General features: G+C 42.3%; 1 protein-coding gene across 1 annotated transcript in view; it reads left to right on the top strand.

Annotated features, from left to right (window-relative positions):
* Positions 1 to 1031: 1031 nt before the first annotated feature.
* The window catches only part of TSHR (thyroid stimulating hormone receptor), a 48408-nt gene continuing 21621 nt past the window's right edge, over positions 1032 to 27818 (top strand). Inside the window, exons 1-5 of the mRNA XM_033141752.1 lie at positions 1032 to 1434; positions 4544 to 4866; positions 21916 to 21987; positions 23712 to 23786; positions 27293 to 27367. Coding sequence (XP_032997643.1) covers positions 4691 to 4866; positions 21916 to 21987; positions 23712 to 23786; positions 27293 to 27367 — 398 coding nt within the window. The 5' untranslated portion in view covers positions 1032 to 1434; positions 4544 to 4690. The remainder of the gene's footprint in view (positions 1435 to 4543; positions 4867 to 21915; positions 21988 to 23711; positions 23787 to 27292; positions 27368 to 27818) is intronic.

Below are 27818 nucleotides of genomic sequence, written 5' to 3'. Positions count from 1 at the left end.
AGTGACATCCTATTCAACAACAACAACAATTTTTTATTTATTTATACCCTGCCCATCTGACTGGGTTTCCCCAGCCACTCTGGGTGGCTTCCAACACATATAAAAATAAAATAAAACATTAAACATTAAAAGACTTCCCTATACAGGGCTGCCTTCAGATGTCTTCTAAAGGTTGTGGAGTTGCTTATCTCGTTGGCTGGGGGGGTTGCATAACTCCATACCTTGATCCATACCTTGATTTTATTCTGTGAACCGCCCTGAGACCCCCCAGGTATAGGGCAGTATATAAATTCAATAAATAATAAGGATAAGAATACCTTCCAAGATTTCTCTGGTGAAAATGGGGACACCCTAAGCAAAAGCGGGACATTCCGGAATCAAATCAGAAACTGGGATGACTTCTGTAAATCCAGGACTGTCCCTGGAAAATAGGGACACTTGGAGGGGCTGTGCTCAGTGCCGGATTTACGTATAAGCTAAACAAGCTATAGCTTAGGGCCCCACTCTCTTGGGGGCCCCAAAAAAAGTTAAAGGGGGGAAAAACTGGATGGACATTTCCAAAATATAAGATTAAAAACAAATAAAATAAAACCCACATACAGCAACAGTGTTTTGTGTTGTGTAGGCTCCTGTGATGGAATTAATGGGCCCCGCCTGTTCCCTAAAATATCACTGGTTTGCTCATTTCTATATATAGGGTGCCTGCAATCTGCATGGACAGGTTGCATGGCAACATGTGCAAATAGCTTTAGATACCAGCTATTAGGTCCATAAATTACCATATAGCATATATTCAACACACAAAAAACAGCGACAATTTGTTGTTAGCAAAGGACAGCTGGACATATAAAGGGCCTCATTACCTTCAGTAGCTTAGGGCCTCATCAAAACTAAATCAGACCCTAGCTGCGCTGCTGCTGAAGGAGAGATCTCACCTGCATTTCTTTTCAGAGGGGCTTTCTGCTTAGCGCAATTCCGACAGCCGCCACGAGATGGCAACCGAGATGGCAACCCTGAAGCCGTCGGAACTCCGGAGCGTGGGATGCTCTGATTCGGCGCGGAGTCGCGGACTTCTTGCAAAGGTCCCGCACTTGAGTGGCTGGCGTGGCCGGGATGGGATGGGGCTTGGGAAGGATCTCCTGAGCATCTTGCCGCCCGGTGCCCGGACGGGAGGAGAGGACGCCGGAGCCCGTGGTCCGCGCGAGGTTTTGAGTCCCGGTGAGGCGGAGCGCGATCCCTCTGTTGGGGCTATTTAGGCGCCGGGGAAGGAAGGGGGTTCCCCGGGCGCTCGTGGGAACACCCGGGGGTTGCTTCTTAGGGGAGCAGCCTGCTCTTAGATCCGCAGGAGGCAGCGCCGGGGATTGCATGGCACGTCCACGGCAAGGCTCCTGGACGCCTTTCGCAGCAGCGTGGCCAAGATGGGACATTCAACAGGTAGAGAGATTCAACAGCGGAGATCTACCCCCCCCCCAAAAAAAAAAAACTGCGGGAGGGGAATTCAGATAAGTGACGGTTCTCCCAACAGAGAAATTTACACATACGTAACACACACACGCGTTTCCTGAAGGTGAATTCAGCAGGTGAAGATACAACGGGGAGATTTCCCCCAATAATTTACGGAAGATGAATTCAACAGGTGAAGAGTTAAGGGAGGGGTTCCTTCATATCTATGGGAGGTGAATCTGATAGGAGACGATTCAACGCGGGGGGGGGGGGGTTGGGGAGGTTACTTCCTGAGTGCAAAAGATGAGTTCAGCAGGCGAGGATTCCGCAGAAAAGATGACTACACCTCCATGGCAGGAAAAAGCTCCACCTGTTGAATTTCTGTTGGTCATGCAGATGTTAAAGGTGCCCTGAGACGCCTTGCCAAAACATACAAACAAAACACACCGTTGGGAGTTTTCTGTGGTGATGTCAACTTTTGAGGAGGCAGAGTATGGAGGGTTTACTGTCTGGGGAAGTCAGTCTTTGGGAGAATAATTGCGGCTGTGCCCTGTGTTATGGGGATCCTGTCAAACTTACTTGTTATTTAAACTAACTAAATCTGCATAAATAACTCACTGTCTACTACCCTATGCACACATGGATGGGAGTAAATCCCATTGAACATAGAGGCACTTACTTCTGAGTAAGCATGCATAGGGTTGCACTAAATGTTTTATAACACGCCAAGAACGTTTGTTTATAAAAATTGTTTTCAGTTCCCTATTACGAAACTGAAGAAAAATACTATAAGTGACTAAGCATGTTCAGCCTTTTTCTCCCTTTCTTGGCATTGGCATTAACTTTTACATCATCATATACTGTAGTTCCAAAGTTTGGGAAGTTATTCATCATTTGAGATGTCTTTTCCTATTTCTAACTCTTAGTGTATTATATCCAAGCTACAATAGCCATATAAGCAATAATTGAAGTCAGTAATTTTCACATGTTGAGGATTTCTATTCTTAGTATTTGTTGATGAAGAATAATCTCAAATGACATAATTCCATTCTTTTCCAAATAACTTGCCAATGTTATTTGCCTCTGATAGATCCACCACAAATAAATATGTCTACCCACTTGAGATTTACTTTTTCAACAGCTTGGAATATACTTCTTACTCATTTACTTAGTTTAATTGAGAAGCATACACCATTGTATCACCAATGTCTAAAATAAATTTCTCTCATATTTATATAAACAAGATTAGTGACCTTCTTTCTAGAAATATCCATTATTTCAAAAGTATTGGAATATCTAAGTCTCAAAGTCATGTGCATATACTTGTTTTGGTTCTTATTTTAGTTTTATCAGTCTTTTTTTTTTTTGAAATTTGTGTCTTGTTACATTAACAACTAATCCTCCACCTCTTAATCTATTGTTTGCTAACCATGTCCTCACTTGAGAACATTCAAACCATCTTAGATCTCTGTCCAACATCCCATTTTGTATTCTTCCATATCTGAAGAATGGAAGAATAATCAGATCCCTCATCATCTTTTTAAATGTTGAAAATTTCACAGATTTTCTTGCAAACTGGATAATAAGCAAATTAGCCAACTTGGGTGAATTTAAAATTAATCTACCGGTAGTTTGCCCTAGATTCTCAGAACTATCTGATAGTAAATTATTGCATTTTACTTAATTTGAACAATCTCCTTTCCGCATCCAAAATAAATAATTTAATTCATGGGTCATTTGCTTTTGTAGCTAGTTCTTATCTGCTTGATCATATATAATGCCCACGGTGAGGCATACTTTATATAGCTAGCACAATAATATAATCTATGAAGGAACTAACACTTCTTTTTTTCTGAGACAACACAATACTAGAATTCTCAAATGCCTGTTGTTTATTTTGTACAAAGAGAATCCCTTCTATGAAAAGATGGTTGTGCAGAGAAGTGAGAGAATATTGAAAGATGGCACTTACAGTGAGAGGGTATGGAGTGAGTGATGTATGGGGCAGACTTGAGATTGTTATAAAGATCAGGTTCGGGGATGGGGGAGGGATCTGCTTGTGGGTGGAAAAGTGAGGAGAGAATATCCAGTGTAATAAAGTTTAAGGAAGCAAATTCTGTACAGGAGCATTTTGTCTGCTGATTTTTCTGGGTCAGTTAACTTCCTTTTACCAATGGTCATGGGCATAGCCAGGATTTTTGTTAGATGGGACAGAACCATCGTGACTGGTCAGTTAAGTATTTCTATTGTTTCACTTGATGGGGGGGGACTGCCCCTCCCTGCCTCCCCCCCACTACACCCATGCCTATGGTTCAGCTAGGTGAGTTTAGACCTTGGACTTAAAAAGAAGTTATACCGCTTCCCTTTAGATGACCATACATGAAGCACACATAGCTAAAATTAATCTCCAGTTTACACCTGTTTCTGTTGTGTGTTAGAACCAAAACCAAAAAGGTTTGCCAGTCCTGAAAAATAATAATACTCTGAGCATGTGCAGTTCTGCATTTTACATCATAGTACCATCGCACCCACGGGAATAAACGATGCTTGCTTCTGCAGCCATGATGGTACATACATTTACTAGGGAGCAAACCAGATTTTGTTGTAGAAAAGGATAATCTGTTTTGAAAGTAAAAATAATAAAATGAACATCTATATTGGGGTGTTGGGGTTATGTTATTCCTGCCGGGCCCCAGTGCACCCATCCCTGCACAGGTATTGACACTGGATCTGTTTGCTATGCCGCCCCGCCCCCCCCCATCTGCTGTTGTCTGAGTGCTCATTTCGGGGGGGGGGGCAGGCTATGTATGGGACCCTGGACTTCAGCCACAAAAGTCCAGCCCTGGCTGTACCACTTCTTGTTGCAGACAAACTTTCTGCTTGATAAAACTTTTTCCTGCGCGTGGGGAACACATAGCAGTAAAAAAGAAAGAAAACAAAATAGACCACCCATTGAGATGGGAGGTGGTATATGGAGCAGAGGGTGGGAAAGGATGGGATTGTACCTGGTAGATTTGGCATGGAGGAAGTTGAAAGGGATTTGTCTGCTGCCTGTAACATCTTTTTATTCTTTTGCTTATTAAACCCTGTTTCCTTTTAGGGAGCATCAGGTGAACGTGGTTTTCTGAAGAAACAGCAGATTCCCTCTATTCTGTTCCCAGGGAAAGGAACTGTGGTCGTGTCTTCTCTCTCTGCGGAGAAGAGTTGCACAGGGCAATGAAGTCGTTTTCACAATAGGCTCAGGAAGATGCTGTGGGTACCAGAGTTCCTTCAGCTCCTGCTTTTGCTGGAAACAGGACTGATAAGTAGAGGCGCGGAAATGTGCCCTTCGTCCCTCTGTGACTGCTCAGATTGGGACCGCTTCAAAGTCACCTGCAGAGAGATATATTTCATCCCCAGCCTCCCACGGGGCACCAAGACTTTGTGAGTATATGGGACATATATGTTTCTCCCACCTCCCACCCCAGTCTATTTCAGGGGCGCAGGGGGGGGGAAGGAGAGGGAAATCGCATTGCGCATGTAGAATTTCTCATTCAGGGATTCCACTGACAGGACCCATTCATTGAGTCTCGCCTAATAGCAGGTGTGAAGCAGCAGCTTTTTTGAATGTGTGTATGGGTAGGTCTGTGGAGTGCAGCAAAACAGCATGGAGGAAAGGGTCAAGCTCTCTTCCATCATGCCATGGTCTTGATCTGGTGGCTTTTGGGGAGCAGAACAATTTGTTATGAGGGACCCATGCCATATTTACTGTGTAATGGGGTATGGGGTGGTGGCCTCCGTGCAGCAGGTAATTGCTGAGTGGAAGGGAATTGGCTATTATCACAACAAATGTGGGGTTATGTTTACAAAAATGGTGTCTGCTCTGCCCCTGGGTTTTGCTTGTCAATAACCAATGAGCAAGAGCACGAAGACATTTTGTTCAAGGTTGGCCTGACAAAGCACAAAATAAGAGGGGGGGTAGGGGAATGGTATTTTATGAAATTGGTGCTGGAGCAGACGGCTGGGAGTTCAAAGGAGTGGTTTTGTGTTTTGGGGCTCAGACCCCACTCCTTCCTCATATTCTTAGGCATGTTACTTGAATCCCATTCTCACCAGTTCACCTTCTGCTATGTGGGTGTTTTGTGACTGGTCACTCCCATCACAGCAGCCATTTTGTCAAGATGCATGCCCCCAAGGCAGCCATTTTGTGATGCCGCTCACAGCACTCTCAAAAAACGCTTAGGGACCCCTACTTTAAGTTGCCACAAGAAACTAAGGCAATTTTGCAGTACAGTGGTACCTCGGGATACAGACGCTTCAGGTTACAGACTCTGCTAACCCAGAAATAGTAGCTCAGGTTAAGAACTTTGCTTCAGGATGAGAACAGAAATCGTGCGGTGGCGGCAGCGGGAGGCCCCATTAGCTAAAGTGGTACCTCAGGTTAAGAACAGTTTCAGGTTAAGAACGGACCTCCAGAACGAATTAAGTTCTTAACCCAAGGTACCACTGTACACTAAACAGAGACCCAGTTCAGATGTAATGAGAAACCATGATTTATGTGAAAGACCTGCAGGCAGCCTCAGGCTCACATGCTCCCTCCTTTCCTTTGTTTTCACACAGTGGGAGGGGATTAGAAGCTTACATTGATGGTTTGCTACAAAGCACAGTTTGTCATCTTGTCTGAATACAGGAAACTGCAGCTTGTACAAACTAGACCCTGGTTTTATATCCCGTTATTTCTACCTTCCAGAAACAACTGAATACATTATTCTTTTGAATACGTCTTTCTGAATACAATGGTACCTGAGGTTACGAACTTAATTCGTTCTGGAGGTCCGTTCTTAACCCGAAACCATTCTTAACATGAGGTGCGCTTTCGCTAATGGGGCCTCCCGCTGCTGCCGCACCCCGACATGCGATTTCCGTTCTCATCCTGGGTCAAAGTTTTCAACCCAAGGTACTACTTCTGGGTTAGCAGAGTTTGTAACCCGAAGTGTTTGTAACCCAAAGCATTTGTAACCCGAGGTACCACTGTTCATCTTTCTTTGCAAGATGCAACGGTCTCTCCCTTGGCTCTTTGCATTGTTTTTAAAGTTACATATAGTTGGACTTCGGTGCTCTTTCAAAAATTTGTTTTAGATTTTTAATGGTATGTTCGTAAGATTCCTGTGGAAGACAATTTATAAATTAAATACCCCCCCCCCCCGTTTGCAGACTAGGAGGAAAGGGAGGGAGGAACATGTGAGCCTGAGGTTTGCTTCAGTTTTTGTTTGAAATAACTAGCCATCATTTGTCATTACACTAGGGAATTATTAACTTTCGCCAAAGAGCTAACTGCTTTTTTAAAAGTTTCTGATAATGACAACCTTCAAATTGGTAATATGATTGATTCCCTGCATTGGGCTGTGTAGTGTCCTAAGAGCTGATGGTTACCATACTAGAAGTATCTTTACATTCTGTTCCTTTTAAGTTTGGAAGACAGCTTTGTTTTTTCTAAAAGCAAGTGCATGGAGATGTTGATGAACAAGACTAGAAACAGGATCGTGCTTTTACATTATATACTTAGCTTTTTTATTTTAGCTTTTTTTGCCATGGTCTTTCAATCCTACCATAATGAATCTTTTCTAAAACATTTTAAACAGCTGACTATTCAAGTTCTACTTATTGTGTCTGCTCAGACTCCAGGGCCTGTTAAGCAGTTTTTTAAGCAACAATAAAGCTCAGGAATGGAGGGAGATGTACTTTACCGCCGAAAACTCTAGCACTAATTAGTTTCTTTTTCAAGTTGCTTATAATTGCCCCAGAAAGGGTTGAAGAGTTTGTCTACAGTTTTTTTATAATCATTCCAGATTAGCCTTCCACTCCCAATGTATTTTTGAGTGATGCATCATGAAAATGATGACAAATTCCCCATAAGTGCAGCAGGGATGGAGATGCAAAAAATAAATTTATTATTTATATTATGTATTTTGGAAAGTGGTTTGTCTGTCCATCTGTTCTCTGTTGCTTTGGCTGCAACTCAGCACAATGGCTTCCAAGGCAGGGGCAGTGGTCATTGTCAGTGTTTGGATGCCAGGCACCCTTTTGAATCCTGATGGTGAACTGAAATGTCACTTTGTGGTGACTTTTGCCTGTTTTTTTGGAATAGGTTCAGCCCATTCTTGAGATATCATTGTCAAACTCTGCACAAGGATTCATGAGGTGGAGGTAGGGTTGCCAGGTGTCCACTATTTGAGTGGACAGTCCACCTTTTTCACATTATGTTCTCTATTTTTTCACAAAATAGTGGACATTTTTTTATTCAAAAGCTTTATGATGAAATGGTATTTTAATACGTGTTAAAATGTTTGTAAGAAAATATATAATTTAATTTAATTTAACCCCCCGCTTGTCCACTATTTTTTGGAAGCAGACCTGTCAACTCTAGGTGGGGGGTGACAGTCTTTGTCAACGTTTTGTTGCCAGCTGCCATTTTGAATCGAGATGGCAGACCAAAATTATCTAGCCATTACAATGATTAGCACCATCAGCTCCAAGTATATGAAATTCTTTTGTTATATATTTGAATCTTGCTTAAGTGGATGTGCTGTTATGTTTCACTTAGAGCTAGTTTATGCTGAATATGCTGCTCTAACTGGATTTACATAGTCTGCATTACTGTTGAAAATGGCCAGTTGCAAACCCAATGTTGCACATGTCCTTCACGATGTTTGTGTGAGCCTTAGCAAATATCTTATGCCTTTGCATTAAACCCTTCCCAAATTCTGCAAGCAATGAGAGCTCCAAGGGCACAGGTTCTGCATTCTTTGAGATCACCGGAGGCTTACGACAATTTGGTGATATGTGCTTTACTTACACATAAACAGGTTGAGCATAGGGAAAGTCCACTTTGACTCAAATTCACTGCTACCTATTAGGTGTCTAGGGGAGGGGCTACCAACATGGGGCACTTGAGGTTTCTTTAATGTCAGGACGTTATAACTGCTTTTCTCCTGCTGGAATTCTAAATTAACCTGAGCTGCTGTTTCATGGACTTTTAACACCTAGTATCTGATGCTGAGAAATGATTTGGCTGTGCTACGTAAATATCCGACCATGTTGACTTCTGTTAGATTTTTTTTTCAAAATAAAGAGGGACTTAACATAGTTTGAAGTTGTTTGTCATTTTATCTTGCTATTGTAAGTGCCAACATAGGTGGTAGCTGTCGTTTAATCTCACAGTTGTTAAATCCACATTAAATGATTTTGCATGACAAGTCGTTTTGGAGTTTAGGAATAGATGTATGACCCTGTACCCACCCAAACATTCGTTTGGACCATAAATTTTGTCCCCTTTGCTCAGTGCCACTTCTTTGTAACACAACCATGAGCTCCATCTACTTGCCAAGTGGTACCCATTGTGTAGCCATGGTAATGGGTGAATTTGTGTTTGGTTTTTTAAGGCCAGTAAGAGCATTAATCTCTATTATGTACTTTTCTGGAAATCCTATGTCCTTTCAGTCCAGCTGATGATATAGCTGAATAGTTTGCAAACCGATTTTATCTCTGTTGAGATTTTAATTGGTACACTTGTTCATACCTTGTCCTCAGACAGGATCAAGGGTTTCATTTTGTTAAAGTTAAAGCAATTACAGCTTCCATTGCAACAAACAGGAACCAAACAGGTTGGGGCTCAGCTGTGAAGTACTGATATGCAATCAGAAAGGGTCTCATTTGTTGGAATTGGTACTTCTGAGTAGTTATGAATATTTGCGCTGGTGATGCCACCATAAAGCTCTTTGGCAGGCAGTCATTGAATGAGGAATTAGAGGCAAATGAAGTAGAAATGCCTTCCTCAACATCTGAAAACAGCTTAGGTTTAGCTTATCTTAAATAAAATTGCACAGAGCTTCATTTAAGCTGGGTCAGGATGACTTTTGAAAGCATTATTTTCAGCTACGGTTGTATCTCAGCCATGTGCTCTTTTGTATGGCTGACTGTATAGGTGGCCTCAAAATCCATCTAGTTATGATCCTAATTATTATTATTATTTTGCTTTTCTTAGCCTTCATAAAGCTTTTTTCCCTGCTCCTGAAATTAATCATCATCATCATAAATGCCCAGAGCTTTGCCTACACATACTGGGAAAAACGTTTAAAACTAAATAGCAGGATTACTCTGGGATGTTTTGTGAGCCCCTCTACAAGCAACTCAGGTGTGGAGAAGAGTCACTTTGAATCCTTATAAGCCTTGGGTGTCCAGCAATAGAGAAGCGGTGAGGTGGAGTGGTTAAGAGCATTGGACCAGGACATGGTAGACCTGACTTCAAATCTCCACTCGCCCATGAAGCTCATTGGGCAAAGCTAGGTTAGGAACTATCTCCTAGCTTTGCCTAGCTCAAAGGGTTGTTGTGAGAATAAAATGTAAGGACCGCATATTTCACCCAGAGCTCATTGGAGGAAAGGTGGGCTATAAACGTACAACAGTAAAATTCTAATATTTTATCTTTTGTTAAAAAAATAAATAAATTTGTTTTTCCTTAATTAATCAGAAACATAATTCAATAACATGTGAGAAATAAGGTAAAATAAAAAGGGAACCGAATAAAAATTAAAATATAAAGTCACCCAAAAAACAAAATCAATTTTATTATTGATGTGTCAGCTGATTAGAAGAAGAAGAGGAGGAGTTTAGATTTGATATCCCGCTTTTTACTACCCGAAGGAGTCTCAAAGCGGCTAACATTCTCCTTTCCCTTCCTCCCCCACAACAAACACTCTGTGAGGTGAGTGGGGCTGAGAGACTTCAGAGAAGTGTGACTAGCCCAAGGTCACCCAGCAGCTGCATGTGGAGGAGCGGAGACGCGAACCCGGTTCCCCAGATTACGAGTCTACCGCTCTTAACCACTACACCACACTGGCTGGAATACAGGCAGCGATCATTTTAGGCGTGTTCCACAGGTCCTTTTGGACCCGGAAGAAGGAGGAAAGGGGATGGGGCAGGGACATAATGGGGAGGGGCGAGTTTATGCGTGCCCCACTGACACACGCTTTGACCTGCAATGTAACTCCCACGGAAACGGGGAAATTCCTGTACTTATTTGAGTCCTCTTGCACCAGCTGGAGAGAAACCAACAACGGGGGATATTTTTTGTCCTTGCATGATCAGAGGCCTTGACTAATAGAGCACAACAAACCGTTACTGCCACCAGTGTCCCACTTTATCTCTTTACATGGGATGGACACGTATTTTATCTGTGACTGCTGTATTTTCTATGTGAGGAAACTACAACGGGATACTCTTCAGATGTGGCTGTCCTGGACAGTACCGATGGTATAATGAGGCTGAAGCATGAGAACTTGAGAGCTTCAAATGGAATAATTGGACCTAATAATAATAATAATAATAATAATAATAATAATAATAATAATAAATATACCACATTTGCAAACAGATGTGGAAATGTGGAGAACTGAATGTAAGACAGGAAAAATGAGGAATAGGAAGAAACCAAAATTGGTAGATCTGCCTATGCCATTGCATGTCAAGGACCCGATCCCTCCCCCGGAGAAATAAGACACAAGACACCATATGTAAGGTTCAAATGGGCAAATAAATGGCCACAACTTTATTGGTTACGGATGTTGAGCGGTATTGGCTTAGGCATTGGATCAGCCAACTATATCCGGCTCCAGTACGTCATGCTGGCAGTCTGGGAAGGGTTAACCACAGATGGGTGAGCCCCTGCTGCTGCACATCAGCTAGGGACTCACCCTGTGATCACCGGCATGGGGTGTGCCTGGGGCCCTCACCTTCCACGGCTCCGGACAGTGGCCACGCCCCACCGAACTCCTTTATCGAAGTACCCTTCAGCCTTTTGGGGGGAGGTGATGGCCAAACCTTCCCCCCCCCACCTTTCCAACCTACCCTAAGATCCAATGCCTAATCCGCCAAACCAAAGTTGTGACGAATTGCTACGAGGTAGGCGAAAACCACCAGGCGGAGCCAATTTGCCAAGTAGGAAAATTCCTACCAGGCCCCTCAACGGTGACCAACCGTAGTCCATAGCAGCGTCAAATCCTGCCTAAACTAAAGGGAGGGGTGGGCCGGGGAAACGCGACGAAGGGAGCGAGAGGCCGAGCCCTGGATGCGTCCTGCTTAAATGCAGCAGGCACGCCCAAAGCAACCGTGCCAGTTGGCCGGCCGCCCGGGCACCGCACCCAGGGCTCGGCCAATTAGTGCCAGGGGATGACCCCACCCCCTGTGCACATGCAGGGCTCGTGTTGCCTGCCTGCAACTCTCCCTCCTTCCTATGGGCGGAAGGGGCATTCCTGCCCTCCTTACTCCCACAATGGGGAATGTGTGAGGTGAAATGTTCAAACAGCTTCAGTAATCTTTCCAAAATGTATTGAAACCAACATTTGTTTTCTCCTGCTCTAAAGAGTAGGACCCAAACCAAGGGATTCAAGTTACAGGAAAGGACATTCCGACTAAACATTGGGAAGAGATTTTTGACACTAAGAGCTGTTCGACAGTGGAACAGAGTCACTCAGGAGGTTGTGGGCTCTTGCTCCTTGGAGGTTTTTAAGCAGAGGTTGGATGGCCATCTGTCATGGATGCTTTAGCTGAAATTCCTGCATTGCACAGGGTCAGACTCAATGACCTTTGGGGTTAACTCTACAATTCTATGATTCTTTTCCCCCCCTTTCATTTACCCCGTATTTGGTTCTAAATCTAGGTCTCTCCCCCCCCCCCCTTCCACCCTTAGTTACACTTCAGAATGTGTAACTAAGAAACTGAAGCAAAATAAACCTCTTGTTGTTCTGCACAAGGTCGTGGTAGGTGCTTGAGAGATCAGCAGACTGTGAATACTGCAATATTTTCTCAGAAGTTATATGTAAGCACCTGTGTGGAGCTTTCTGATGAAAACACACACACACACACACACGTGATTTGATACAAGACATGGCAAAGGGCTGTATTTACAAGAGTTTTGTGCGTAGAAGGTCCCGTCTTCAGACCCCTGTTTAAAACTCTGGAAAGCTGCTATCATTAAGCATTCGCCAATACTATCATGAGGCAGATGGACTTAATGCAAATAAGCTTTCTATGTTTCTATGTTCTATCTATGCTGGGACCAGATTATCATAGAGGCCTGTCACCTCCTTTTCCAAACTTGAGGTGAATGATCGACAGATACAGCTTTCCCCCATTTTCTTCTGTATCTTCTTCACAGTTCACTTATGAGTTTGGGGCCGCAAGTTGAGGAGGGTGCCAAGCTGCGCTCAGTGGCTTTTCCTTCCCCCCTTCAGTTTATACTGTCTGCATTGAGCTGTGGTGGTAAAAAGCAGTTGCCTGCAACCTTTCTTTGCAAGGTTGTAGACAGGTTGTTTGGTTGTCGTTCAGTCGTTCAGTCGTGTCCAACTCTTCGTGACCCCATGGACCAGAGCACGCCAGGCACGCCAATCCTTCACTGCCTCTCGTAGTTTGGCCAAACGCATGTTAGTAGCTTCGAGAACACTGTCCAACCATCTCATCCTCTGTCGTCCCCTTCTCCTTGTGCCATCCATCTTTCCCAACATCAGGGTCTTTTCTAGGTATTCTCTTCTCTTCTCATGAGGTGGCCAAAGTACTGGAGCCTCAACTTCAGGATCTGCCCTTCCAGTGAGAACTCAGGGCTGATTTCTTTAAGGATGGATAAGTTTGATCTTTTTGCAGTCCATGGGACTCTCAAGAGTCTCCTCCAGCACCATGATTCAAAAGCATCAATTCTTCGACGATCAGTCTTCTTTATGGTCCAGTTGTTTGGTTACTAACTGCAATAAAAGCAGTTAGTATCTGAAGAAGTGTGCATGCACACGAAAGCTCATACCAAGAACAAACTCAGTTGGTCTATAAGGTGCTACTGGAAAGAATTTTCTATTTTGTTTCGACTATGGCAGACCAACACGGCTACCCACCTGTAACTGCAATAAAAGCGATATCTTCAACTTGCTTTGAAGTACGTTTCTTTTTCGGTTTCTGCTTTGATGTCATTTATGCTAAGTAAGAATCAGCGGAGCTCAGCTTTGCTTTGAGGCAACATTACTTTGAATACTATAAACCAGCGGCGTAGCTAACCGCTCAAGCACCCGGAGCGGCACACATGCCATGCACCCAGGGGTGGGGTGGGCCGCCCAGGGGGCAATCGGTGCAACGATCCCCGCCCAGGGGGGATTGTCACCCCCCTCACAGATGACACCTGGGGTGGACCACGCTCACCACCCCCTTTCTCCGCCACTGCTATAAACACTACCATATAAATGATATAAACTGTGAGAGGTCAGCCGGGATACATGTTTTATCGATAACTTTTCTTTGTTGTTTTTAAACAACAGCATAGAGGCAGCATAGAGAGCATTCTTACATACTGTATCTGTGCTTGGTTTGCCAGTTGCACAGTCACTGACAGGAAAATGCTCCAGAAGGTCATAACCACAGCCCAAAAGATTATCGGTCATCCTCTCCCATCTTTGGACGAACTATATAGCTCCCGTTGTCTCAAAAAAGCAAACAACATTTTACAGGATTCATCTCATCCTGGATGTAGTCTGTTTGCACGGTTGCCTTCGGGCAAGAGATACAGAACAATTAAATCAAGAACAAATAGACTAAAAAACAGTTTTTATCCAAGAGCTATAACTATTTTAAATGCTGTAACCAAATGATATGATCTTTAGGGAGTTGTGATGGATGGTATGTATGTGTATGTGTATGTGCATGTGAGGTTGTAAATGTATAAATGCATATATGTGGCTGTAAATGTGGGATGGCATTCAATTTCGTTGTACTACGTACAATGACAATAAAGTATCTATCTAAAGTATCTATCTATCTATCTAAAAGATAAAAATGGACGTTCTGAAATATAGAATGCATACCCAAAGCTAAAAGCTGCTACAAAACAAAACACAAATTAAAAGTACAGGGGTACGTTGGTTTGCAACCGCTTTGGATTACAACCGTTTTGGATTACAACCACATCAAACCCGGAAGTGTGTGTCCCTTATTTTTTTTGGATTACTACCCATTTTTTTAATTACAACCCATTTTGGGGGGGGAGCCCCCATTGGCGAAAGTGCGCCTTGGGTTACAACCTGTTTTGGTTTACAACCGGACCTCCGGAACGGATTATGGCTGTAAACCAAGGTCCCACTGTACAGTTAAAGGAAGCCTTGGGCACATGGGAGAGACATGGGCCCTAGGCCAAAACGTTCCTCTTTAACCAGGCCTTTGGCTGATTGACATCCGATGATGCCCTTTTAAATGTGTTTTGGAAGGGAGGATTATTGCGTTTTCTTTGTTCTTATTTTGTATTTTTGTATTTTGTGTTTTTATGTTGTGAACAGCCTTCAGATCTATGGGTATAGGACGGTTGGCCTATACAAATCCAATGAATAAATAATTAAAACAATACAACATATTGCCCCTTTAAGACTACACCACTATTTTTTGCAGCTGAGGAGAGAGCGTTAGAACTCAGGGGGCAGAGTATGCAGCCCCCTGCCTCAGTTTCTGCGCATGAAGTTCATCACTAGTGGTGGGCAAATGCCACTTAAGATTTCCGGGCAAGGTGCTGCTGGAGAGTCATCCTCTGTGGCATTTAACCATAGGAAAAGGCATAGGAATGGTGTGGAGAAGGCCAGCAGCAAGCCACAACCAGAAGACCTGTGAGACTGACCCCCAGGAAGCGATGGTACTCAGGAGAAGTGCCCCACTGGATCCCTATTTCCTTATCCCCATGTAAGAAAAAAATGGTGCACATCTCTCATTCTGCTTGATCCCTGGGCAAGTAGGAGCTGCAGGCAAGAATTAGTAGTCTGTACATACAGTAATTCTCAGCTTTGGACACGTATGTGTGGATCCTTGGAGAGTAGAGCTTTCCAAACTGTGCATCGCGACATGCAAGTGTGTCAGCTGCAATGTGTAGGCGTGTCGTACAAATGTTCCTCATGCTTCTACCGGGACTGGAAAGGGGTAAGTTTAACTGGACTACTGTGTCGCAAATGATGCATGTCTGAAAATGCATCACCAACATGAAAAGTTTGGAAAGCTCTGTTGTAGAGGGTAGCAGCCGGGTCCCCAACAGCACACCTGCACCAAGCCCCATAAGTCCTCTGGGTGGTCCTACAAAGCTGACTATGGGAGTGGGAGAGGTGCTGAAGGTACTTCTCCCCCAGGGTGATATTTAGGCTAGAGCCAGCCCTGGTCCCACTTCTGCTATAGAGTGAAGAAATACTGCATCACTGAGAACCAGCTGAAAGCCAATGGAGCCCTGTTGGAAATAGAGGTGGCAACTAGGGTTGCCATATTTCAAAAAGTAAAAACTAAGACACCCCAAAATTATTGAGGCTTTTCTTTTCTTTTTTAAGGAAACCCCCAAAATTGGGTGTATGGCAATCCTAGTGACAACCTTACCGCAAGCAGATGTCATGAATTATAGGTTTCAGTTCCAGCCAATTTAAACTGAGCAAAAGCAGCCAGTCCAACCTTTTGCCAATTATTTGTGAACTAAAAACAAAAATGCTGATTCTAAAACAAACAAACAGAGGAATGTGGCCAGGTATTCCGCCCACCCTCCCAGTGCTAATTTTCAAGTATGACCCATTTTGATCACAACCTGAAATTCATTCCATTGTATCTTGTTCATTCAACTTGCATTTTTCCATAAAATGGCCTTTGTAAAACATAACAGTGTAGGAAAAATAAAAGCCAAGCAAATTACACCATTAAATCAGATTTAAGTGCAACGAAAGAGGGCAACCCCAATATTTTGCCAGAATTATGTGAGGAATTGTGCCAAGTCAGAGTGAATATGCAAAGAAGGCTAATATAGTTTGGTTTATTTCTCACAGGCTAAAAAAGAGGTCATGGATCAAGAGAATGTTGGATTTGTGGGGTGTGTTGGTTTTTTAACCCTGTTTTTTAACCCTGTGTTAACTCTGTGAAGCTGCTGGTTGAAGAGAGGTGTGGGGGAGAGAATTTATCTAAATAAATAAACTAAATTTATAAATTTATTTATCTAAAGAAACTTCAAAAGCTGCAAAATTACTGACGTCTTCAGAGGGAGGGAGTGGGACCCCAATGCTCGGATGCATGGCTTGTATCCACCAGGAGCTATTTGTTCAGTTTTGTGGGGTGTATTTTATGGAACTCCCCTCTAATTGAGGTCGGATTGGCCCCTTCCTGTTGAGCTTCCAGCACCTGCTGAAGAACCTTTTATTTAAAAAAATAATAATAATTGAGCAAGCATTTTAATTAAAGTCTGATTTTATAGCTTTAACCGATTTCTACTGTATTCTTGTACACACCAGTTATTGATTATTGTAGTTAAGCAATATATAAATTGTTTAAATAAATAAAATGCTGGGGCCATATAAAATTGGAGAATACAACACCGATCTTGCTCTGCATTGGCTGTCCAATTGTTTCTGGACTCGAGACGAAGTGCTGGCATTGATCTTTCAGAAGCCTAATGAGGACCAGATCATCTCAGAAACTGCCTTCTCCCAGATGACCCTGCCTGGCTTTGGAGGCCATGTTTTCTGTGCCATAATACCATGAGATCAGCCAGGCAGCTAGGCGAGCAGACATAGCTATGAGATAATGCCCACAGCAGGACTTTGTGGACAGCTCGAGATGCTGTCTTCAGAGCGCCTGAGAGTATTGCAATGTTCTTTTTTTTACAAAAAAAAAAAAAGTTAACAGGAATCCTTTTCATTTATTTATTTTTGAAGTCATCGTGCAGTTCTCAGGTGCTCTGTAGGCAGCCTCCACTTTGGGCATTCTTCCATAGACATTCTAGGAAGTACAGGAAAGCTACAAAGGTGCCTGAGGGTGGCATAAATCTGTGTTTGAAAAAGTTTTTTTGTTTGTTTTTTAAAAGCACACTTTGTAATTTTATTAAGGTAATGGCAAAATGACGAATCTTCCTTCCACACCTTAAAACAAATGAAAAATTCCCCCTGCTTTCATTCAGGATGGGAAAAGATTTGCACAACTTTGGTCATGGATTCAGCACAGCACAAAATTACATACATTACAATGGGAACAGGTTATTGCACAGCTGATACTAAGTTTGATCTGGTTGGAAATAGAAGGAAGGTAGGGAATCCCTTTTTACTGTGCTACTGAATCTGGACAGTAGGTGGCAGCAGGCTTCTGAATCTGCTGCAAAAGCAACAATGTACCCTATATGTGATCATGGAATCAGAATTATAGAATCTTAAGAGTTGGAAGGGATCCCATGGGTCATCTAGTCCAACCCCCTGCAATGCAGGAATCTCAGCTATAGCACCCATGACAGATGACCATCCAACCTCTGCTTAAAAACCTCCAAGGAAGCAGAGTCCACCATCTCTCGTGGGAGTCTGTTCCATTGCTGAACAGCTCTTAATGTCAGATTCCCCCCCCCCCCCGAATGTTAGTCGGAATCTCCTTTCTTGCAACTTGAAGCCATTGGTTCGAGTCCTACCCTCCAGAGCAGGAGAAAACAAGTGCACTCCCTCCTCCATGTGACATCCCTTAATATATTTGAAGATGGCTATCGTATCTCCTCTCAGTGCCTTCTTTTCCAGGCTAAACATAATAAGCGTTTCTGAATTTTATGACACGGTTTTCCAGCAAAAAATTATGCACAAAGATACAGTGAAAATAACATATAAATCATATTAATGAAAATAACTTTTTAATATATAAAAGTATGTTTCCAGAATTGCAGTCTATTTATTCAGTTAAAAAGTGGTAACTTCTCTTGGATTGGATGGAATCATCTAATTAAAAAGTGAAGAAAGGGCAGGAAACTAGAGCTGAGTTGGGATCTCAGGTGGTGGCTAGTTAAGCAGAAATTCCACCAGGACGGTGGAATCCTTTGGGCACCAGAAGACAGCAATCTTGGTTTGTTTTCCCTGCATCTCAGAGGACAGTAGAGAATGGAATCCTGATCAGATGGAAACAATGGTGGCAGAAATGATAAATGACACTGTCTATAAATGAACTTGCAAAACAAACAGGAATATATTTTGAAAAGAAGAAATATTTATCTTGAAAATAGGCAACCTAATTCTATGCATGTTGACTCAAGATATTCCTGAGCCCTATTCAGTAGGGCTCACTCGCAGGATTGCAGGCAAAACCTGTATACCCCCCCCCAAAAAAAAGAATTATGGGAACTGTAGTTTGCTCCTCACAGAGTTATGATTCCTAACAAACTACAGTTTCAAGGATTTGGGGTGTGGGTGTGTGCTTTGAATATGCTTTAAAAGTAAGGTGTGTGTACTCAGCCTAAGTAAACATTATGAAGAATTGCAATACGGTGGTACCTTGGGTTACAGACGCTTCAGGTTACACATTCCGCTAACCCAGAAATAGTACCTCGGGTTAAGAACTTTGCTTCAGGATGAGAACAGAAATCGTGCGGCGGCGGCAGTGGGAGGCCCCATTAGCTAAAGTGGTACCTCAGGTTAAGAACAGTTTCAGGTTAAGAACGGACCTCCAGAACGAATTAAGTTCTTAACCAGAGGTACCACTGTATGTTGTAATATAAAGACAAAAAAGTCACCTTGTTGAGCAACTCTTAGTCACTATTCATTTCTCAAGTTTTGTATACAGTGCAATATGAAATTACTCTAATTGAGATAATCTGGTAATGATGTTAGTGGAGGAGAGGAAATATTTCAAGTGGGTGGGAATATTTGCATGAATTCTTCATGAATGAGCATTTCTGTTCATAAATTATGTTAGTGCAGAAAGGTATGCCTAGCAAATATTTTAAGCAAAGTCTCCCCTGCAAAGATGTGCAAGTGATTTGCGTAGTTACATTTATGTCAAACCTATTCATTTTTATTCATTGCAAACCTATTCATTTTTATTCATTTATTTGAAACATTTATGTCCCCTGTCTTTCCAAATAAGTTTGAAGCGGCTAAGGAAGAAAACAAAATATAACATACATGGTTTTAAAAACATACACCCAAAATACAAAATTATGTCAATATTTATATGACCCAATACTAACTATTATGTTTTTATAAGATGAATTTTAAATGGATTCACATCCCCATTCTTTCATACTGAGGATATTCTTGTAGGCAGGTTTCCTAATAAATCAACGAGAATACCTGCTGGGCTAGGTTTTGTTGTGTGTATATATTCAGAGGTATTGTTGATGCTGCAGTGTTGCAATTACAGGGACATCCTTTATAATTTTTTTAATCTACGTATGACTAGGAATTAGAATATTTCACTTGTTCCACTACTTTAATGTTTTGCTGGTTCTTCTCTGTGGTTTGCTCTCATCAGTATCCCACTTTTGAATTCTGGTTTCAACAAAAGAATTTTTTAAAATTAATTTCAATTCAATTCAGGTTTCAACTCCTCCAGCTCATTTGCATTCTTCTGTCCCTCTGTATGACTGATGCACACTAGTGAATATACAAAAACAACTTTGCTGTACATGAGGATCACTTGAAGGTTGCTTTTTTTTTTTTTTTTTTTTTGCATGCGTGCATTATAAAGTGGTTCATGTCAGGGCAACCCCCCCCCCCACCCCTGAATTTCACATATATGCTCATGGGGTCTGAGCTGGTGGTGGCTGACCACGAATGAGACCTTGTGATCATAGTAGATCACATCACAAATGGGCTACATATAATTCTCCCCAACAACACCCAGGGTCCAATCAAAGTAGTGGCCATCCAAACCAACCCGCCCAGCAACAAAGGGGTAGTTTGCAGGCCCCCACCGCAACCTGTGCTCTCTATATGGAGAACCCGCAATGCTAGACTTAGATGGGCTATTGACCTGATCCAGCAGGCTCTTATGTTTTTAGCCTCTTATGTTGCAGTATTTAATCAATGCACAATGAACACAGATAATGAAATTTCTGTACAAAATTCAGAAATTAAAAAATGGAACAATTAGTCATTCCTGATTCATTGGTTTGACTTCATAAACAAGACTAGATAATGCAGAAGTGCACTACAAGCTTTTGAATATTTCATTGTTACGACTTCCACCTATTATGGTTTATGGTCATTAATTACAGGCATGACAGTGGCTCCATTAACTTCAATGCGGTTTGCATCATAACTTATTCGTAAGTCATTGAGAGATTTCAGCTGTGAATAACAGGATTTGGCACTAGGAATGCCCAGATTTTAAATACTTACGTTATTATCAACATTGCCTTGACCTTTGTGGTTGTTGTTGAAATGAATCATAAAGTAATAGATGTTCTGTCTTAAGCAGGCACCCCCAAACTCTGCCTTCCAGATGTTTTGGGACTACAATTCCCATCATCCCTGACCACTGGTCCTGTTAGCTAGGGATGATGGGAGTTGTAGTCCCAAAACATCTGGAGGGCCAAGTTTGGGGGTGCCTGGTCTAAAGGGTATCCTTTCAACGTTTTGGAAAATATTTGTGGAAGAAACTGGGGTAATGAGTGGGGAGTTTTTAATAGATGACATATTAATAGCTTTTCATACTGCTTCCCAAGTGAAAAATTAATAGGATTCAGTCTGACACACAGATTTCACCCTTCCTATTCCACTAATCCTATTGTTTTGAGTGTATTTTGTATAATTAATTGTGCAGATGTGGTAGTAAAGCCACGAAGACTGACATTATTAGACAAAAATTCAGCCAGCTGCAATATGAGGCATAATAAACAACTTTTTAAAAAAAAAAAACACACACACACACACACACACAAAACAAAACAAAACAAAACTTTTTTTAAGAATAGGCACATTTGGCGAGCTGTTCCATGGTTAACAGATTTAGCAATGAACCCACTAAGCTATGTGTCCTGATCTAGCAGGTGTCTTTTTATGTTCTTAATATTTAGTTAAAAACAAGGAGTCCTACAAGGTAGGGAAAGAGAGGGAAACATGCTAAAATTTATTGTTGAAATATGATTTAGAGGATACAAAGATGTGCAAAACCATACCAGCATTATTTTTCTCTTTGAGGAAGGGGACTGTATAGTATATGGAAGAGGCACAACTGGATCATTCACTATTTTTATTTTTTACTTAAAAGCAGCTTAACATAAAGTCTGCCTTTGATTTGAACTTTGGCACTGGAAGAGACTGTGTTTCCCCATTTACCATTTCCCTGTCCCAAATCAAATCAAATTCTGGGGAAAGTCTCATCATGATTGTCCTCTAATTTAGTGCTATGCCATGCCTCCAAGGCAGCTAATATCAGACCCCAATGGCAGCCATTTTGTGACTGGCGCTCCCAGAACTCTCTTAAAATTCAAAATGTGACCCCTGGCCCAAACCTTGGTGACCCTGTCATATGCTTTCCTCATATTCTCTCGTCTCCACCTGCCATGTGTCTGTAATCATTTCTCCCACTGCCCCCAACCTTACCAATCAGTTCCACTCTGCTCTGAGAAACTGAAAAGGTTTTTTTTTAAAAAATAATAATAATCTGTAAGTCTCTTAAACTAACAGAGTTTTGTTCCTACAGGAGGTTTATGGAAACCCATTTGAGAATAATTCCTAGAGAAGCATTCTCCAATCTTCCCAACATCTCCAGGATGTAAGTTTCAACCCCCAATGTGTTTTTATATTACTGTAAAATGGGGTAAAGTATTAAAAACAACTTCGGTAGCTCAGATTGTTAGCATAATTGGCTGAATAAAGCTGACTGAAGGAAAGAAGTAAAAAAAAAAAAAAACACCAGGCAAACTTGACTGAGTAAAAACAAAATAAAAAAATAAAAAATAAAAAAATCATTCCAGTAGCACCTTAGAGACCAACTAAGTTTGTTCTTGGTATGAGCTTTCGTGTGCATGCACACTTCTTCAGATACACTGAAATAGAAGTCACATACCCTTATATATAGTGAGGAGAGGTATTACTCAGAAGGGTGATGGGAATGGGTGATTGGCTGATGGGTGAGTGAGGAGAGGTATTACTCAGAAGGGTGGTGGGAATGGGTGATTGGCTGATGGGTGTGGAAAACCTGTTGATGACTGTTAACGATTGCAATTAGTCCTAAAGGACTGATTACTGAGTAACAAACAGATGAGGTGAACAAAATGGTTTACGCCTGGTGTCAATAGGCAGGGAGTTCCAAAGTGTGGATGCCGAAATAAAATAAATTAATAGTACACTAGGGATGTTGCCCTCCACACATTATTGGAATCGTAATTCATCACACCCTGCCATGGTAGCCAATACTTAAGGATGATTGGAACTGGAGTCCAGCAAATCTGAAGGACCACACCTTCCCCATCACTGCTATGTCCAGACTAAACAAATATTCTGTGGTCCTACCTGGTTGCTAAGTAACACCCTGCCACCAACACAAGCCTAGCTTGCAACCATAGTTCTCTGGACGCCATCAGAACTGTTATTTATCTCTGCAGCCAGATGTTGCATTACTTACTGCTTTAAAAACCGTAAGTACAAATTAATCTTTTGATTGCATGTTTTGGTGTGATTCCCTTGCCATCATTACTCTAATGCAGACTACTGGTCCATTTGTTCCATACTGAGGAAGGCTTGCACAGAAGTGGTTCACCAAGTAGGGTGGAACTCCTATGCTAGCTTCCTGGCAGGTTGGTCACTATTATTGCTTACTGGGAGTGGGGAGGTTGGCATGGTGGAAACAAGAGCCAGTCTAGGGCTGCTGGTGGTGCATGTGTACCGTGCCAATGTCCCCTCTCAGAAAGTAACAGTGACCCATCTGCTGGGAAACTAGCGTAACGGCCCCACCAGGGAAGACACTTCTGTCTCTGCATAGGGAATTGGATTCCCTGAAACCGCAAACACTGCAGTTAGTTTTAATGGTGGTTAATCTGAACCAGCCAGGATTGAGAACTGCAGTTTGCAGCTGGCTTGTTCAGACAAACCATAGTTAAAACTAGCCACAGTCTGTCCCAGTTCAGAGATAACAGCAGGCTGTGGTTACTTGAATGTAGAAGTAAATCCTTGCAGCTGTGTCAAAAGAGGAGGAGATTATGCAGAAGTCCAAGGCACCAACTTCTTGTTTAGAATTCCATTCCAACATAGCCAGTTAAAAACAATGAAAGAAAAGAGGGGCAGCTAACCTCCCGATGTGGTTGGACTCCGGCTCCCATCAGCTCCAACCAAAATGATCAGGGACAGTGGGACTTGTAGCCCAACATCTGGAGGGCACAACATTGACTCTTCCTGGAGCAGAGGAATACTTAACAGAGAACAGATACAATGAACTCCGCTCATAGATTTGCATCTGCCTTTGTGTATGACCTCCCTTCCCATTTTTCTCCCATGTAGCTATATCACCATAGATGCAGTGCTGCAGATGCTGGAGGCTCATTCTTTCAGAAATCTAAACAAAGTCACGCATATGTAAGTAGATGAAAATCCTTGAATCATTTGAACTGGTCCTATGATATGATACAAAAACAGCTGGTAAAAATGTGTTAAGCTGGTTGTGTGAAATTGGCTACAGTAGATCAGCTCATAAAGTTAAGGTTACCAAGAGATGCATTTATCTCTTCAAAACTGTTAATTTTCAAACATCAGTATTATTATTTTTAATATTTAAAGAGCTAAATAAGAATGTCAGTTCCACAGCAGCTTTGCTGCTTATTCCAAATCCCTAGTCTCTCTTTTGGATATATATCTTCCAATGACTGCTTATTATGCCTGATTATTATCTTCCAAAGCAGCTACTCTATTCCCAACTTAAGAATGTTCTCAAGGCAAATCTTTAAAAATGTAGTATAAGCACCGATAACTGGGAAACACTGGTCTGCAAGCGTTCCAGTTGGAGACCAGCCTTTACCAAAGGTGTCGTGGACTTTGAAGAAGCACAAACTCAGGGCACAAGGGAGAAACGAGCTAAGAGGAAGGCAAACCCTCACCATGATCAACTCCCACCCAGAAACCTATGTCCCCACTGGGGAAGGACGTGTGGAACCAGAATTGGCCTCCACAGTCACTTACGGACTCACTGTTAAGACCATGTTCGTGGAAGACAATCTTACTCAGCTACGAGTGATCACCCCCAAAAAATAACTATGTGGTGAACTATGTAATAGTATATGCTTCAGTATATTTAATCTAGGGGGAAATATATCAGCTATAGAAGAAAACCCATAGATGAAAATGAATAAAAACTATGTTACCTAAAAATAAAAATGAATGGAAACCCATATTCATACAGAAGTGCTAGCAATGAACACCAATATGACATGCTGGTGCCATTAACCGGTGGATTTGTTTTGCAGCACTCGGAAAGTTGCATAATATTAATTTATCTCCACAGTCTACTTGCAACTGCTAGATTGTGCTGCTAAACAGGATTATGAAGCCCAAAGGACACACTCATCTAACCATACCTCTTGTCAATTAGGACAAGAAAACTTAATTGGAAAAAGGTTAAAAGGTTTGACTGTGCATGCCAGATATCATTCTGTGAGGGGAAGCCCTTCAGAAATGTGAGTGTTTTTTCTGAATTCTCTTCAGAGCCCCTTAGATCATTAGCATTAGTTGAATGTCACTGGCTTCTGTGTAATTATTCTCCAGAGGGCAAGGTCAGTTGGGGAATAAACAAATGCTGTCTGCTGTACGTACATTTAGGTTACATTACATTTTAGAAGCCTTACTTCTAAAATAATATTTAGCCACTATCATCATAGTTTGTTTAAAGATTGGTTTCAGTTCCTTTAAACAGTTTTAGGGGAAAACCAGTCATGCAACAGAGGACTATTCAGAAGTATATATATTTATGTATGTGTTAACATTTATTTTTAAAGGAAAGCGAGTGGGTGAACACACCATTTGTATATTTTTAATGCTTTGTTTGTTTGTTTAATTGAGAACTTGTTCCTCATAAAAAGAGGGGTTAATTGCTTTGGCTTCAACAAGTGCTCAGAAAAAGGAACATAAGAATAATCTAGTGAAAATTTTTGTCTCGGACTATGGAAGGCAAAATAGCTCCCGAGGAGCTCATAGGGAGGGCATGATAGGGTGTCATGGATTGGCTGGATGTAGAGGCGTGGGGGGGGGAGAGGCACTGGCTGGGGAATCCCCAAGGGAACCCCCAGGGGAAGAAGGCTTGGCGCCAGAGGAGTGGTGGTAGGATGGATGAGTGGTCAGAGGGAGAAGAAGAAGCAAGCTGGGAGGAGGAGGTGTCGGAAGCAGAAGAGGTAACAGGGTTTGGTGTCTTGTTAAGTTAACAAAGGAAGTGGCTCTGTGCCAGAGGCCCAGTGGGTGGATCCTGCCTCTCAACTAGCTGTTAGTTAGAAAGGCAAAAGCCACAGTTAAAACTAAAAGCAGGCTGGGCAGCTGAGAGACAGAGCCATGCCTGTTTTCGTCTGGAATCCAAGGCTGTGGCTATGGGAGAAGTAATACCTCCATTGTAGGCTCAGGTTGTGTTGTTGTTCAGTTGTTCAGTTGTGTCCGACTCCTCGTGACCCCATGGACCAGAGCACGCCAGGCACGCCTATCTTTCACTGCCTCCCGCAGTTTGGCCAAACTCATGCTAGTCGCTTCGAGAACACTGTCCAACCATCTCGTCCTCTGTCGTCCCCTTCTCCTTGTGCCCTCCATCTTTCCCAACATCAGGGTCTTTTCCAGGTAGTCTTCTCTTCTCATGAGGTGGCCAAAGTACTGGAGCCTCAACTTCAGGATCTGTCCTTCCAGTGAGCACACAGGGCTGATTTCTTTAAGGATGGATAAGTTTGATCTTTTTGCAATCCGTGGGACTCTCAAGAGTCTCCTCCAGCACCATAATTCAAAAGCATCAATTCTTCGGCGACCTGTCTTCTTTATGGTCCAGCTCTCACTTCCGTACATTACTATTGGGAAAACCATAGCTTTAACTATATGGACCTTTGTCGGCAAGGTGATGTCTCCGCTTTTTAAGATGCTGTCTAGGTTTGTCATTGCTTTCCTCCCAAGAAGCAGGCGTCTTTTAATTTCGGGACTGCTGTCACCATCTGCAGTGATCATGGAGCCCAAGAAAGTAATATCAGGTTGTAGATATGTGTAAATAAACCATATATCATAAAGACACCACAGTCTCTGCTGTCCATCATTCCTAGGAAAGTGATCCCTGGAACCCGTGGAATCTTGTGCCATGCAACTAGATAGTGGCATGCAACTAGATAGATAGATAGACAGATAGATAGATAGATCACACACCAATATTGTGGCTGGTTTTTCATTTTCTAGCACTGGCTTTTGCTTCTTGAATAGTGACATTCCAGGCAGGCCAGAAGGAATCCAGCCATATGGCAATGCTGAAATCCCCTGCATGCTTTGTTTTTATTGTTAATTAATTTAATATTCTTTCTGAACCCATACAGTATTCATAACTGAAATCTTTTTGCACATCGGAAAATCTTTTTGGGGGGGCCTGACCTCGATAACATTAAACAACAAGCAGGCCAAAGTAGTGTTTCTTTTCTGTTGCATAAGTGTAAAGGGGTCCAATCCAATCTTTTCAGAAAATTATGCTAATCATACCACCCAGAAAACAGGTCCTGCCTTTGAGTGAGGTCAGCTTGTTACATGTTATTTGGACGAAACATTTGCTAATAGGCCATAGTTCACATGGAGCTCATTTATAAGAATGGACTTTCAGTTCTCAGAATTTCATAGACCAAAGCACGGGCAGAGAGCATCTGTTTTGTGTGCAGGTGCAATACTCAGCATCTCGGGGGGGGGGGGGGCAGGAGATATCCCAGTCTGAAAGCCTGAGCTAGATGGACCAGTGGTCTGACTCTGTATAAGGCAACTTCCTATGTTGTGTGTTTGTGTGTGTGTGTGTGTGTGTGTTTAATGTGAGGTGTGCAAGAACAGCAATACTAATCTTCTTTGTGGACATTTGATTGTATTTTGAACAGAGAAATCCGAAATGCTAGAAACCTACAATACATAGATCCCGAAGCCTTCATGAATCTCCCATTACTGAAATACCTGTAAGTACTGAAAACAAAAGCCTAGGGAATTGCTATTCTTGTAAGATTTGGGCACTTCCTTAACCTCAGGGTTCTACCCGCCAACATCAGAGTTCAAAATAGGGATATTTTTTCATGCTTACAGCAGTGCCCCAGTTCTTATTCTACGGAGGCTTACTGGCAGGACTTTTTTTCATCCAGAAGTCACTGGAACTCAGTTCCAACTCCTCTCAGGTGGGATCCATTGTCATTCTACCATTCATTTTACCACCGCTTACTGGCATTTTGGAAAAATTATTTACAAATATACATGTTGAGCCTAGGTGAAGCATTACACCTTCCACTGAAATCTGCTACCCCATCTCAGCTCTCCTAGGGAAACAAGTCAGTCCCCCCACCGCCAGATGTTTTCAGAGCTCAAACTAACTCTGTCTCTCCCGGTCTGATGCTCACGGCTAACCAATTATTCATT

The sequence above is a fragment of the Lacerta agilis genome, chromosome 1, assembly GCF_009819535.1.
Source record: "Lacerta agilis isolate rLacAgi1 chromosome 1, rLacAgi1.pri, whole genome shotgun sequence".
Lineage (NCBI taxonomy): Eukaryota > Metazoa > Chordata > Lepidosauria > Squamata > Lacertidae > Lacerta > Lacerta agilis.
Note: the sequence above shows the minus strand (reverse complement) of the source record. Positions and strands in the feature narration are given on the sequence as shown.